We start from the raw sequence: 16,400 nt of genomic DNA on the forward strand, positions 1-16,400 counted from the left end.
ATTAAAAAATAAAATTTGTGTACTCTCCATTATACCATGTTGTCTGATGACTGATTATTAACAATATTTCCATCTTATATTTGTGCAGTGGTTACAGCTTCAAGTGATAACTATATTTTACCAAGGCTAAGCATTCAATTCATGGAAGGCTGCATGACTAGAATGTGGGGATGCCTGGCCAGGGATTGTTTTCCTACCCCATTATTTCCTGTCCTGATTCTGATGCCTGGTGGCAGAAGGACAAATGAAGTATGAGCCGTAAAGTTACTCCCCTATGATCAATCCCCCCCAACCAACCTCAAACCAAAGCAGAAACAAGTAGGAGCCACGGTGACCTCTTTGGTGGGCTCTGGAAGGAAAAGGGTGGAATGAGTTGGCCTTCAATCATGAGCCCTTTAAGAAACCCAAGTTGATAATAAAAATCCAGTTGTTCTCAAAGGGAAAGAAACCCTACAAGATTATGTGGTTTTGAAATAGTCAACAGGACGGAAGAGTCTAAAAGACACAGCTAGACTACTGGTTTCTATGCTACTAACGGGGCTCCTGCATCCTGTTGTCCTTCCTGGATGGGAAGAGGGAAGAAGAGAACCAGAATGACATTGGAATAGCATCAATCAGAACTTAAGAACAGGGCCAGTTTAGATTCAGTGTCCACTCCCAGTTTTCTATTTACTGCCAACAGCAACATCAAGAATTGTATAAAGCAGTAGGCGCTGATATTCTGGAGTACGGCTATAAATCTTCTGGCAGAAACTGAACCCGTGTATACCCACATACACACACACACACATGCAGAGTGGACGGGTACAGTGTGTATGTTGAGGATAATGAAAAAGGATTGAGTATAGACAGTGGTGATGGCTACACAACACTGAATGTAATTAACGCCACTGAATTGTACACTTTCAAATGGTTGAAATGATGTTTATGTTACGTATGTTTTACCACAATAATTTTTTAAAAGGAGTGGAAGCAGATGGTTAGACTCTCCAAAGCCCACCAATCAATCTAAATACAAGTGGAGTCACGGGTCTTTTACATTCAGATTAAGAACATCTGATTTAGATGATGCGCCTCATTGGTCTCCATGACTTCACTGTCAGCATCGGTACTTTTATTTCCTCAAGGTGGATATTGGCCATGAAGAGTCAAAAATGCAAAGATGTGGAAACAACACAAGTGTCCATCAATACATGAGTGGATTAATAAAATGTGGTATATGTATACCATGGAGTACTATTCGGCTTTAAGAAACAATGGTGATATAGCACCTCTTGTATACTCCTGGATAGAGCTGGAACACATTCTACTAAGTGAAGAATCCCAAGAATGGAAAGACAAGCACCACCTGTACTCACCATCAAATTGGTATTAACTGATCAACACATAAGTGCACATATAAGAACAACATCTATTGGATGTCGGGCAGGGGGGAGGGGGGAGGGGGAGGAAGGGACGGGTATATGCATACACAAAGAGTGCAATGCGCACCATCCGAAGGATGGACATACTTGAAACTTGGACTTGGGTGGGGAGGGGGGGCAAGGGCAACATACATAACCTAAACATCTGTACCCCCATAATATGCTGAAATAAAAACAAGAAAAAAACAAAAAAACAGAGGTTCGTTGCCTCCTCTGCAGTCCTGAATAGCTATTCCAGCACCTCACTTTGAATGCAGGGCTAGCTGCCATGCATTGTCTTGAGTTGGAGCCTCTGCTAAACTAGGACTAAACAGAGAGTCCTATTTTAACATCCTGTTACATATGCAAATACTGAGGAAATTGCTATGTGATTATTTCATATGATTCTTGTCAACCATGTGGCTTCTAAGCATAAAAGCTAATCAAAATACAGAATGATGACCCTCAGCAAAATAAAATCTTCCTGGACACAGCCTGTCTCTGCCACCACCACCACATGCATCCCCAAATATACGAACAATCAAATAAAGCATAAAGTGACCGAGTCCAGGTTTCAAGGCACAGAAATACATGATGCAGACAGAGCCAGACTCTCATGAGTCTATAAATAAAACCAGTTCCCATGTTTGGTCTTTACCAACACTGGAATTTATGGAAGACTCTGCCATCTACATTCATTAAAATAAGGTTTAATTGCAGACCTAGCATTCCACTGAACTGGAAGGAGGCAGAAATGGTTCTAGTCCTCATGGACTGGAATAGGAAAATGAAGAAAACATTTCTAAATCATGCAAACAATGATATGCAAATCCATTTACGGTGTTCGTGCCGGGGAAAGAAAGGCCTAGGGGTTTGAAAAGAGATGAAGCCAAATCAAAAACAGAGCTGACACGAAAATACTAAGGAGGCTTCGGGACTGTCTTCCTGAGATGCAACTGAGGGTTGGGGGAGACAGGTCGGAGGATCCAGTTCCATTCTGCCAAATCCTGGTACTGTCTGGGAAGGACTAAAGATGTAGTACGATTCTGTGTTTCAGGGGAAAGACTTGGAAAAGCCCTGTGGCAGGTGGAAATCCTGCCCTTGGCAAAGTCGGGCTAACAAAGAAGGGGTGGAGGGTGTGTGGCATGGGTGGCCTTCTAGGGAGAAGGAGGTGCTCATGCAAGGACACAGTGTGTGGTGGCAGAGGGCGGGTGGTGGTGTGCACGCACATCCCTGGTTGGAGCCTGGGGTCTTTGGGCAATGAAGAACAGTAACAGATGAATCTAGAGAAGGAGGTAGAGGTCGGATTATGAAGAGCTTCAAAAGACACATTCTACAATTTGCATAGACAAGAAATGGCCCACTCCTTTCATTTCTACAAGCCTTACTCGGGCTTTAAGGTCCAGCAGTCACAGCTGTCTCCCTTTACTAATCTCCCACAGAAGGTGTTGTAAATATTATTTGTATTTGCCTCTAGAATGTCCAGGGTATTCTCTCCACCTAGGCTTAAATGCCTTGAGAACAAAAACCAAATATTTATTGTATATCAACAGTGTTCAACAATTCTTGCTACATTCATTCTTTTAAGAAACATTGACTAGCCATGCTGGGCATTGTTCTAGGTATCAAATCAAATAAACATGTTCCTGCTCTTCAAGGTAAGTAAGAGCAGCCCAGGGTAAATGTTCAATATGTAATTCCTGATTCCTTTGGTAAAGTGTTTAAGTCTAATCACAAAATCTTCAGTTACACTAGTAGATGCCTTTCTTTAAAGATATCTTTATAGAAATTACTTTTTATAAAGACTACACAAAGAGACATCTTCATATGCATGAATGCTATTAATGATGTTATATCTTTATTTACTTTCAGAGGGAAAATGTTTTAGACTATCACAGATCTTTCAAGATCAAATAAAATTTCTATGAAATATCATTCAGGATATTTCACAGTCCTTCAATTATGGAAATGATGGCACTGACTTAGTCTCTAAGAAAAATCAACTCAAAAGATTTGCATTGAGTTAGAAAGAGACTATCTACCCACAGTTTTGTTTGATGTTAATTCACTTGCTCTGAATTAGGAATGGCATAAATGGAATAAAAGTTGGAAGGTTAATTTATTACAGTGGATTTTAAAGAGCTGCATTTACAATCTCCATTATAGAGTGGCAATTTAGATCAAACCAGTTCAGAACAGTTTTGCCAGTGCTTCTCAAAGAATTGTGCCCACAGCAATATCAGGAGCAGCTCTAAGAAGTTGTTAGAAATGTGGAGTCTCACTCCTCCCCATCCTACTGAATCAAAAGTTTGTGTTTAACAAGCCCTGCAAGTGATTCTGATGCACATTAAAATTTGAGACTGTTCTTAGAACAGGCGAAAGCCTCAGTCTTTAACAAAACTCTCCCAAATCTTATTTAATGCTAGGGCAGGATGGGGTCTTAGAAAGCATACGGACCAACCTTCTTGGGCGTTTTACAGATCTGGCACTGAGGTCCAGAGATTATCAACAGTAACTGGAATTTGGAGCAAAACGTGTTCTAGCATCAAAGCTGAGATCCTAGAAACATAACACTGTCAACCAACTATCATTTTGCACATTTGAAATCAAGTTTCACTTTTAAAGGTCCATGTATTGAAAGCCCTTTCTATTTATTAATAGACCCAGACGAAGTAGCAGACACAATTGTATCCAAAGGCTAAGTCAAAAATATTTGAAGATGCTCTCGAGACAGAAAAAGCCTGAATTTAGTAAGTAAATCAAGAATTTAGAGGCCACAAATATCATGTTTGGTATTAGATTCAAACCTAAGCCAGCTCAAATAGTTTCTTAACCAGCTTGAGAGTAGGAATATTTCTCTGCCTAATTCAAAAAGTTCCTTAAAAGGATCATGCAGAGTTTCCAAGTAACACTTTCAGCTCAGGGTAACAGTTAAGAACAAAAGCCTTAAGCCCCTTGGGCAAGTTACCTTACCTCTCTGAGCCTCAGTTTCTCTATCCACCTCAGAGGACTGTCGAGATAATTAAATGACATACTGCATGTAAAGTTTTCAGCACAGTGTAAATGCTCTATAAATATTGGCTGCTGCTCTCACTATTAATATTAGGAATAGTATTACCACACCTACAGTGTGGACTGTTTATGTGCTACCTCACTTATGAAAAAGGCACCTTTACTTAATGTCAGAAATATATTTCCATTAATACTGGTGTTTCTGTACTGGTCTAGCCATCACTGCCTCATCTTGATGCTCAAGTAGCAATATGAAAAGGTCAAAGGCCTTAGTATTACAGTATAAGGCTAGACAACTGCCCTATGTAGCATTTTAATCTCCACTTAGAGCCTCACGAATCATGTGCCAAGGAGCAGCCACCAACAGATCTGAGACTCCAACTTCGATAGTATTTCACTAACAGACACATTTTCTTGTAAATGTCCTCACCCAAGGAAAATCTTTAGAATATCTCATAACTGCCTAATAAATATTTTGTGGATAGAAATGTCCAGAGTGTTACAGCTTTTCAGCTTCATATGCCTAAGGGAAAGGCTCTGAGGATCTCTTGTAGGTGAAAAAATACCCTGTTATGTCTTCAACAGTGCGATCTCAGGGATAAAATTCCTTACCCGGCTGTGAAACTTGGCAGTTCGATAAGACTTAGGTGACAGATTGTACACCGTGTAGTGGTCAAGATGTCTGGAATCCAAAAAGCTCCGAATGTCATCAACCTGATTCCTGAATCCTATGTCAACATTGTCCAAAGGAAAGGACATCACTAGGAGAAGTCACACGGAAAGAAAACAGGTTAAACATTGCTATTCAATTGCAATGGGCAGCAATTGAAAGTTGAGCTAAAGAGGAGTTAATAAACATGAGAAACTTACCAATAATTCTGGAGGTAACATAAGTGAAGTCTAAATCTCCCTTTGTGTAGCTAAAAGTGAGAAAAGAAAGGGCATTCATGAAAATGATCCAAACATGCCAAGATGGCTCTCTTTAAATCACCTGTACTCATGAATTGGGACACTTCTGTCTAGTGGGCATATTTTGACTCCCCTCTAACCCTTCTCTCTAAAAAGGATGCATCATCAAGAGGAGACAGCCCACAACCTCAGGGGTATAAATATACCACTCCAACTGGTGCATCCCAGTGCCCTCGTAGATGCCACTTCATGAAAAGAATGAGTCTCAAAATAGAAAACATTGCTTATTTTTAACACTGATTGTTCCAGCCCTTTTGCCTGCATGTAAATATCTCCCATAATGGTAAACAGCTAAGGGGTAGGGAAGAAGTGATTGAGAAAGAAAAAATGACACCCCTTTTCTGCTTACCAGGCCCTGGTTGGAAATTAAAGATAACATATCAGACTTTTCATTTGAATTTATGATCTGATACAGCATACTGTAAATTACAGTGACCCTAGAATTTTCTAATATCTAAGAATAAAAAATAATACATATGGCCTGCTTGTAAGAAGTTTCATGTGGTGAGAGAGTAGAAAACTTCTCCCACTAAATGAATTTTAAAGGGCTAGTAGGATATGAAAACAATGTTCTATTTTGATTACGACCCATAGGTATTGCTTATTCAGATTGCATGTGTATTATTAGCTCTTCAAACCACCCAAAGGCACAAGTCCTACCACGGTGTAACACTAAAACTCAGAGAGGTTAATTAACTTGCCTTAGTCCACATAGTTAACAAGGGCAGATATTGAATTAGAACCCAGGATGTTTGATTCTAAAACCAGGGATGGCAAACATTATACTCTAATATAACAATGAGCTGAGTCTTCCCAACCTGTGCTTGAATTTTCTAAAGGACTCAACTGGATGGCTTCAATGACATTCCTCAGCTGATCAGATCCTATGCAATTATATCACAAAATGGACATTTTTTGTGTCAGATAAGCATTTGGCAGGTAACCAGATCCTTTGAGGGCAGAGGGATCCACTAACTTACCCAGGAAGAATGTGCATACCTGGTAACAGATTGTATAACTCTAGAAGATGTGTCTTTGAGGGTATCTTTCAAGTTGTCCTTTAAGTTACTAAAGAGCCTCCCTGCACCTCCTTTTACCATGTCAAAGAGACCTCCCCCATAGCTGGGCTCCATGTCTGGAGACGAGGCACCTGCCAAGGAAAAAGAGAAAAGGAGGTGATAGCACAGAATACACTGAAAACCAATCTCTCTACATTCCTGAAACATACACAGACTGTCTCTGGGTGTCTCGGACAGACGCTCCTGGAAGTAATGTCCTGTTTTCAGAATGCATCGACTCTGAGTTGCAGCAATGCTGCTGGTCCTCAAAGAAGACTAAAGTCAATTCCTCACTGAGTCCCAGGAACAGAAGCCTCCAGCGCTTCACTGCCCAATACTGTAGCTACTAAGCACATGTAGCAATTGAATACTTGAAATATGGCTGGTCCAAATTGAAATGTGCTGTGAGTATAAAACGTAACACATTTCAAACTTGGAGCAAAAAAAAAAAAAAATGTAAACTATCTCAGTATTTTTATATTGATTACATGTTGAAATGATAATATTTTAGATTTACTGAATTATATAAATTATACCTTTAACATTAACTTCACCTGTTCCTTTTAACTTTTTTAATGTGGCTACTAGAAAATTTTAATTACATATGTGGCTTGCATTACACTGCTTTCAAACAATGCTGGTCCACAGAGCAGCCGAGGAAGAGCAGTAGTCAACTTCAGTCAGTCCAGGGCCTTCTTTTGCCCTTTGATTACCCCTGGTTGGAATTACCCCTGGTTGGAAACCATTGCTTTAGCCTATGACATGTGAGTGGATGTGTTGTGTATCACTTCCAGATACAACATTAAACCGTTAGTGTGAGATTCTCAATGGTTCTCTCTCTCTCATTCTCTTGTTCTCACTTTCTCTTTGCCATAGCAACCAGAAAGGTTGAGACTGTTGCTGCTCTGACCAGGACTCCTGGGTCCAAGGGTATGGAGCTATGTGGCAAAGGTCCCACCTGACCTCTCATGAATATTTAGCATGAAAAAGAAAAAGAAACTACCCTTTGTTGCTAGAAGCCACCAACATTTTGAGAATGTTCATTATCACAGCACAACCCAGCCTATAAAGACTGATACAGGCTGAGGTGATGGATACGCCAATTACCCTGATTTGATCATATTTGAGGTACCTACCATTTAGATGCTCACATATATACCTATAAATGCAAGTTGACTGTCATGTTCTTCCACTGTGATCACAAGAGCTACTGATGCCACTTATGGCAGACATTAGTAAAAGGTAGAGCTCACCTATGCAACAGCAACTGTGTTTGGAGCTCTATGATAGCATAGTTTCATATAGTTGGAGTGTTTGTTATTCCCATTTTACAGATAAAGAAATGGAAACTCAAAGAGGCAAAGTGACTCACCTAAAATCTCAGCTAACGAGTATAAGAGCCAGCAATTCAAACCCAGATAGTGTGACTGATTCCAAAGCCTATGCTCATCTACCATTTCACACTATTCTACAGCTCCACAACAGCTCAGGGTTCCAACAGCTGTAAGCAAGACAGTCCTTACTTGCCTTATACACAACTGCCTTTCTCCTATTCCCTGCCCTTCTCCACCTCCCACCTGCAGGCCTTTCATCTGGCTGCTCTCAGCAGCAGATGTCCCTGCAATAAGCACCCTCATAAATCACCGCATCTGTCAGATCAGCCAAACCAATCTCATTATGTGGGCAGCCAGAGCCTCTGTCGCCCTTACTGCTTCACAGCCCTGAATAAAACACCAGCAATGGGTCTGGTGGGCAGCTCTACTGGCACAGGTTAGTGCTACAAATCTGAGAATGTTCTCTCTTGTGTTCTGTTTCCCCATGAGATAGGGCATATTATTGCCTTTTAAACACATCCCCATGTAAAAATCTGTCTTGTGATTTCATTTTAAATATGGTGAGGACAGAGCAGCATAAAATGTTTGCAATTCCCCCTTTTCCATCCCAAGTTAGCACTTCAAACTGGAAACCTTCTTCTGATATATTACTGTTCTAAGAGATGACACCAAATTGATTATCTAAAAGTCTTTTCAAATCTCAATTTCATGTTGGAACAGAACTCCAAGGCACCAACCTATTAAAAGATATAAATATCCTTGATTATCTAAAAATCAGACTCTCATCATCCCTCAGGCTGTATGCTCTGCTCGTTAGATCCTTGGAATACTGCAAAAGCCAGAACAACTTGCCAGAGTCCATTTGTAACCTTCATATACCCAAATTATATGTTGAACTAGTCAGGATGCCCACAGAAAAAGAGGGAGGTTATTGGATGTTGCGGGGTACTTCAGGGTAGATATTCTGGCTTTCCCTGATGAGCTACAGCAAGTGCCAAAAGCGCAGATTCTGCAAAGGATATTTTAGCCTCCACTAGCTGAAAGAAAAGGTAGAGAGGTTTCAAAAAATGACACATCAAATAGGGAAATGCTGCAGTCAGAAAGTGACATGCAGATGAAAAACAATGACCACAGTAGATCAGGTTAACAAACTACAGCCCATGAACCAAATGCTGTGTACTGCCTGTTTTTGTACAGTCTGGGAAAAAACAGTGACTTTTACATTTTTAAATGATTTTTAAAAAGTCAAAAGAAGAATAATGTTTCATAATTTGTGCAAATTGTATGAAGGTCAAGTTTCAATGTCTAGAAGGGAAGTTTTATTAGAATACAGCTAACTTATTTGTTTACATACTGTCTATGTCTGCTTTTCTGCTATGACAGCCAAGTGGAGTAGTTCTGACAGAGACCTTAGAGCCCACAAAGTCTAAAGTATTTATTATCTGGACTTTTGCAAAAAAGTTTTCCAACCTCTGCACCAGAGAGTTGACAACACTTGCATTCCTAAGAATTCAGAGGCTGCCCCCTCCGACATCTTTCTAAATGCTTTGGCTAAAATGGCACCACCCAGAGGGAAGAACACTCCCTGGGCTTTGTAAAGGGATTTGAGAGTCCAAGAGGGTGGGAGTGGGGAGGTCAGAGTTGAGAGAGGATGAGTGTGCCATCCAAAGAGAAAGGTCCAGGTCTTTGCCTCTAAGGCTCCAAATAGATTCTTGTCCCATGATGTCTTGTCATTTTAAAATCTAAACCCACCAAAGACAAATATCAGAGAACCTCACTCTGCCCTCTGAGTCATTTCTAATACTGTAACAAACAGGTTTTCCTTAGGATTCCTGATGCTTAGGAGACTAGAGGCAGGATCCTATCCTTCCAAGTTGTAGGAACTCAGCACATGTATAACCTGACCAGTCTTACTTGCAGAGTGACACAAAATTTATTTCTCCTTGGAGAGAATTTCTGCCTCCCACTGGTCTGCTAGTTAGCTATTTGATCATTTATTTGTATCAAGCTTCATTCTCAAAGAGACATGAGCTGATTCAGTAGTTATTTGGAAATTATATAGAAAGGACAAGCATAAATGTTAAGGGTGGTCTTATACTGCTCCAAAGTAACCAGAAATACAGGAAAAATAGGTGCGGCTACTTTGCATAAACATTTTATTGACTTTGTTAGTCATGGGAAAAACACTGTGAGAATACCATGGAAGAGGAAGGAAAAGATGACAAAGGTCTTGCCCTAGAGAATCCACAAAGCACAGTGGTCTTTCCCCCATATGCTCCCACTGCTCAGACAATATGCGCCTATGACTCCCTGGGCTGTGGATAATTCCACTCGGTGACCACTGAGAAGGAGTGCTCCCCCATAAAGCTGTCAGCAACAGAAGGATAGCATGCAAATATTTAGCAAAAAAAGATGTTCATCAAGGTATTGTTTATAATGGCAAGAGGCTATAAAGGATGTATTTTTTCCAATACTAAGGGAATTGGTTAAGTATCCCTAAGAACGCCATATAATTAACCATTAAAGTCACCCTGTAGAAGAGTACAGATGCTCATGGCATAGGGCTAAATGAAAAATAGGCAGGACACAAAACATGCACGGTAGTACAATCTCATTTTTGTAAAAGAAAAATATTTGAGTTTAGAAAAAGAATTCAGAAGATATAATAACTTTAAAATAACAATAATTCAAACTTACTGAATGCCTGCCATGTACTAGGCCACTGATCTAAATTCTTTATATGGAGTAACATAATTAATCTTCACAACCACCCTATGAAGGCAATATCGGCGCCATCTTCATTTTACATCTGAGGAAACTGGAGCAAGGATCGACCAGCAATGCACCCCAAGGTTAGTAAGCCAGGATTGGTACCCAGACAGGCTGCTCCAGAGTCCAGGCTTTTATCCACTCCACTGTCAAAATAGTTACAGTAATTATATTTAATTTTATCTGGGAGAATGATGAGTTATTTTTGTTTGTATGGTTGTATTTTCTAAATTTTCTATAATTTACATTTATTAGTTTTATAATTAAAAATATGCTATATAAAATAAAGATAACAGCCAAGTACTACACTATTAAAGTTCAATATGTCCTTCCTGAACATCTATAGAGACCTCCCTCCTCTTGGGTGATTCTCAGCCGGCCTGTAAGAGGTGAGCAAATGCTGCCCACAATTCTTCCAGTAGCCTGTGTGGCTCCCTGACGCCAAGCAGGCTGGCTGCTTGCCAGAACATCCCTCTGCACTTGACTCTTTCTAGGACCTGGGACACTGCTTCATCACGGTAGTAACTCTCTCAGTCCTGGCATCAATACTCAAGGTGGCCCAGTGTGTCAAGGACAGGGAAGAGATGGCAAAAGCCTCTTGGCAACAACTGCAGTTCTCAGGACATCAGTCTTCCTCAGTGGGTCCTCTGGGCCTCCACAAAAACACTTCGAAAGAACATCAACTCTCCTCTTTCCAGAAAGTCTTTGCCATCTAGCTGGGGTGACTATGAGTTATTATTGCATTGTGTTCAGAATCAGCCTATTGGAGAGATGACTGATACATTGAACTTTGGCATTAGAATCTCATCATACTCATGCTCCTGTTCCACAGGACATTTTCCTCTGTGGTTATTTAAGTGTCACAATGGTAAAAATGTCTTGTCCTGGCTTCTACGACGTTGACAGTTGCAGTATAGAAATCCCTGAAACCAATGAGACTCTGCAGAGACACACCACTAGCCCCTGCTCTCTAGGAAAATGCCATTCTTTCTCCGCAATGCTTGGCAAAGCGCAAGAACTAGAGTCATTACTGCAAAAGGCCTCATCATCCTTGTTTATGATAGATTTTTTAGCTCTTGGCTTCCCAGCAGTTAGAGAAATGGATCACATGGGGATAACAACTAGACATACCACAGAAAAGCCCACTGCCTTGGCTTCCAGAATCAAAGACTGCTTAAACATCATTCCCCGTTCATCCTACTCCAGGAAGCTGTGAGAAAAGAGGATGGACTTTGGGGAGACAGGTCTTAGAGTGTGATGTGGCTTTTCTGCTTAAAAGTTGTGTGACCTTGAGCATGTTACTTTACCCCTTCAGGCCTCCTTCCCCCAGACCCCATAAACTGGAACTAATTAAGAACAAAAACTTTTCTACATGCCTCATAGCATCAACAGATTCAAACAGGACCATATATGACAATGCGATTTTTACATAGTGAGATCTTCCAAAATGGTCAGGGATTTTTATTTTAATTCTTAGAAATTCAGCTCTCATGGTAAATGAGTCCATGCAGTGCCTACCATAAAATGGCTGGGAATCCAACTAGAAATTAAAATTTCAGAGAAAAAAATAAAATTTAGCAAAAAAAAAAAAAAAAAAGTCAATACTCCCTATGCCAAACAAGAGGTTAAGCACTGGACAAAGTCACCTCCACTAATATATGGGCTTTATGTCAGCCAGAACTGGTTTGGATCTCACTGCTGCTACTCGCTGGATGTAGTCTAGAGAAGTTAAGTAACTGATCAAAGTCTTAATTTCCTTATCGGTAGAATGGAAATATTAATAGAATATCTCATAGAATTGTGGCGAGGAATATATGAGATAAAGTTCTGTAAAACCCTTAACATAGTAGCTGGCATGTTGTGAGCATTGAATAAACAATAGCTGCCAAGAGGCTGTGGACTCAGAAAGGGCAAAGCCATGAAAAATGCTGCCTCGGCAAAAAAGGCCACGCTGTTCAGTTTCAGGGTTAACAAAGCCAGACTAGAAATGTGTTCAACAAGGGCAGAATCTCTTCTTGGTGCCTCCAGCTACAACACATATCAACACCACAGTTTTGCCAGTCCAGAATAACAAAAGGTTAACACACCTAAACCTCATTATAGCTCTGAGGTTTTCACTTCCCATCATTACGGGATCTGGTGCCTGGTGGGGGGACTTATTATGACCTATTTGCTGGACTAATATTCAGGTTCACGCAGATTCAGTGGTACTGGCTTTTGAAATATTACAATCCTTGTGTACTAGTGGCACAAAGTGTGAGCTGTTAGAACTATAAGTCATGTGATGACACTGTACAACAGTGGCCCTGGACACAGAAAGGTCTGGCAGCTGCTCAACAGACCAAGCAGGCAGACGCAGGGCCATGTGCAGCATGCGCTGGCAGCTCCAGAGGAGCTCAGCACTGGCAGGCATCAGAGTAGGTGGTGCCAGTGAGTCAGGCTCTGGGTCCAGGCCACGGAGGAAATACTGGCATCCTAGAGCACCATGGCTCCTACAAGTCAACAGCACGCCCAGCCTGCCTTAGCCTGAAATAACATGCCAGGGTCTTTAGAATACTTAATTTAATGGGGAACTTGCTGGAAGGGTCTGCTGCCATTTCCTATGTCAAACTATGGCCCAGAAATAGAGATCATTTAGCTGGTAACAAGAATACTCTTGAGAATGTCCAAAAATCCACTAAAAAAAAATTGGAAATCAGAGTGATACATAATTTGTACTATAAGTTACATTACCTGGTAAACAGTGATAAATATACGTGTGCATGTGTGTATTTGTTTACAGAATAAAATGGGGCTATACTTTATGTTTTATGTATATATTGATTTCTATATTAATTGTGTTAGCATACCAGTTATTAAATATTTTATTATCATTACAGAGACCATAAAATCAGTATGTACAGTATTTTTCCACTCTTCAGGACTTTGATGGGAATTGCACTGGAATAGAAGAAGCTCCAGTTCTTTCCCAAGCTGTGTAGCCATGACAGAATCACAAACTCAGGGTTTCAAAGACTATAAAAACAGGACAATGAATTAGAGGATTTCCTAAGTCCCCTCTAATTCTAAAAATCTTTGACAGTATCTCATTGTACAGGGGCCATCTATTATTAATAAACACGTACTCTAGGCTAGGTATTCTGCTAAGCAGTTTCCATGAACTACTAACTTGGCTCTCCCACTAACCACAGTGGCAGGTGGGAGTCCACTGAGGAAACTGCAGCTTTGGGGAGATAAATCTAGCAGTCATGGCAGCATGAGATTGGAAATAGGTTTGGCTGGATCCAAAGCTTCTGCTCTTATTTACCTGCCTATCCTGACTCTTTCATGAGGGACTTTGTCTCATGCCTCCATTCTCCCAGCTCACTTTGTGCCTCCATCCTAGGACTCAGAGCAGTATGCTTATATTAGAATTACTTGCAAATGAGTCTGCTCCGCTTCAACTCTGGTTCTTCAATAACAAGGAACATGTTTCATGCCCTTCACAACCCCCTGAGACACACAGTAAGCACTCAGTAAATGTATGTGAAACTGGGCAGCTACAGAATGCAATAATCAAAGAGAATATGGCAGGGATGGCAAGGAAGACCAAATAGATCAATCTTGGCAGAGACCTGGTCTTTGCCTAACTGCAGACAGCAAATATGACCAAGGTTCTCACTGTCTCCTCACACTTCTCCAGACTTCTGATTGCAGCACTGCATCTTCCAGCACTAAGTATGCCTGAGTGGAGATTTCATGAAACTCAAGAAGAGTTTTATTGCACAGAAGACTAATATTTGATGAGAAAACCAGGGAGAAATTTTACTCTCAGAGAGATAAGAGGAGCTAATTAAGAAACCAATACTACCTCCTCCTTCCCCAGAGGATCAACAACATGAAAAAAATAAGAGCAGAAAAAATGAGAAATATAGTCAACGTGAAGACCACATTGAAACCAAAATTGACATTTTGTTCCTTCAAGGATCAAGGAAATTACGCTATATTTGCCAATCCAAATTCTACCCCATAAATGTCCATATAATACATGGATATTGCTTAATTGGATTACTTTGTTTACATTCATATACAACAAATACAGGAAGTACTTATGGTGTGCCAGGGAAAAGGGGTTTATATAGGGATCTTTATTCTCTAACATTTGGGCCAAATAAAGAGGTTCAGCATCATGACATAGTTATAATCAAGTCTATTTAATGAGATCAGAACCCCAAATAGAAAACTGGAGGAACAGAAAGAGTTCTGCCCACCACATGGACTCTCAATTCCAGGAAGTGACCATTAATTATTTTTTCTCCTTTCTCTAACCAAAAGATCAGGGCTTAAATTGTGTAAAATGGACAATGATGTTTCCCTCTTAATTACTAGCCTTGCTGCCTGAAACAGAGAAATGTCCACGCAGTTATCTGACCCTGTCCACGATGGAGAACAGAGATACCAGAGGACTAATGGCCTGCTTAAAGAAAACTGCAAAGAAAAAAACAAAGCAAAAAATCTTTTTTTCGACATTTCAGTTCCATTTAATGGGGACAGGGAGACAACAGAGGCACCAAAGGGTGACTGAGGGAACTCTTATCGATCTTCCCAAATAACCTGCCATATATAGGTAGATCCTTAGAATCTTAGAAAACCAGTGTTTGTTAGGTGAATGCAGCCCTAATAAGAGCTCCTCCCCTTCCAACAAGACTGTTTTCTCTTAGATCCTAGATAGAAATTCTGGAGTTGCCACTGGAAGTCAACTTTTTACAGAAAGATCAAATTGTTGCTCTCCAGAAGAACAGCAGCAACTGTCTGCGCAGATATTATTTGCTGTTTATAAGATCAGAGTAGGTGTATATATACTGTTTGCTACACACAATACACACATATGCTATGCATACGCCAAAGTGGCATTACTACATGCTAGGTACTATGCTAGTGTACAGTATACCACACAATAAAACTAAAAAGTATTTTGCTCTCATTTTTCAGATAAGAAAACCATGTCTCAAAGAGTCCAATTCATTTACCCAGGGTGGCTTAGGATACATGCAAATGTCTGTTAGATGCCAAGACCCATGCTTTTTTCATTTCATCAGGCACAGTCAGGTACATACAGTCAGAGAGGTAGAAGCCCTCCTCAGATGAGAGGAAGCAACCCAGACTCCTAACACTTTAATACTCAATTGGATATTAGCAATGTATCCCTATGCCTCAAATGGATACACCAGGAAGAGAAAATGACTTCCCCAAATCATTGCTATGATTAGCTTTTTAAAAAAACAGCATTACTGACACACAGAAAATTGACAGACAATAAACTTGACACATCTAAAATCTAAACATTTTATAAGTTTTGATATATATGTATACATACATACATATGTGATTAATTCTTGCAGTATATTTGATCAATGATTCTGCTGTGATGCCGTATTCTATCTGTGCACCATCTGTACACAAGATGGTGAAAACACAATACAGCGCAGCACCGTAGTAAATACACACATACACATACACCACACTCAAAAGGGATCTCACAGAAACATGTCAGAAAAGAATCCTTTATCCTTCACCAAGTACATTAATAAAATGCCTAGATCTCCTGGAGAGTAGAGATCCTCTGATAATCCCTCATAAAGCAAGAGCTGCTCTGAACACTTTTTATCTACTGTAAATAGTTTATACCAGCATTTCTTAAATGTGATCCATCAAGCATCAGTTTCAGAACCATCTGCAGTCCTTGCTTAAAAGGCATATTCCTCACTTCCACTTCTGACCATGATAGAGTAAATGGTATTGCACTTGACCCCCTGTGATAAACTGGATAAGCTACAAGAAACATTTGCTTTTAGGCATTAATCAACAGGCCAAAA

General features: G+C 40.2%; 1 protein-coding gene across 2 annotated transcripts in view; it reads right to left on the minus strand.

Moving 5' to 3' along the window:
- DNAJC6 (DnaJ (Hsp40) homolog, subfamily C, member 6) overlaps positions 1-16,400 on the minus strand; it is a 140,313-nt gene that overhangs the window by 45,536 nt on the left and 78,377 nt on the right. For both annotated transcript variants that reach the window (XM_012639475.1, XM_012639474.1), the window contains exons 2-4: positions 6,384-6,534; positions 5,286-5,335; positions 5,028-5,176 (exon numbers count right to left, since the gene is read on the minus strand). In XM_012639475.1, the coding sequence (XP_012494929.1) occupies positions 5,028-5,176; positions 5,286-5,335; positions 6,384-6,534 (350 nt within the window). The remainder of the gene's footprint in view (positions 1-5,027; positions 5,177-5,285; positions 5,336-6,383; positions 6,535-16,400) is intronic.

The sequence above is a fragment of the Propithecus coquereli genome, unplaced genomic scaffold (assembly GCF_000956105.1).
Source record: "Propithecus coquereli isolate 6110/MARCELLA unplaced genomic scaffold, Pcoq_1.0 Scaffold14, whole genome shotgun sequence".
NCBI classification, from domain to species: Eukaryota; Metazoa; Chordata; class Mammalia; order Primates; family Indriidae; genus Propithecus; species Propithecus coquereli.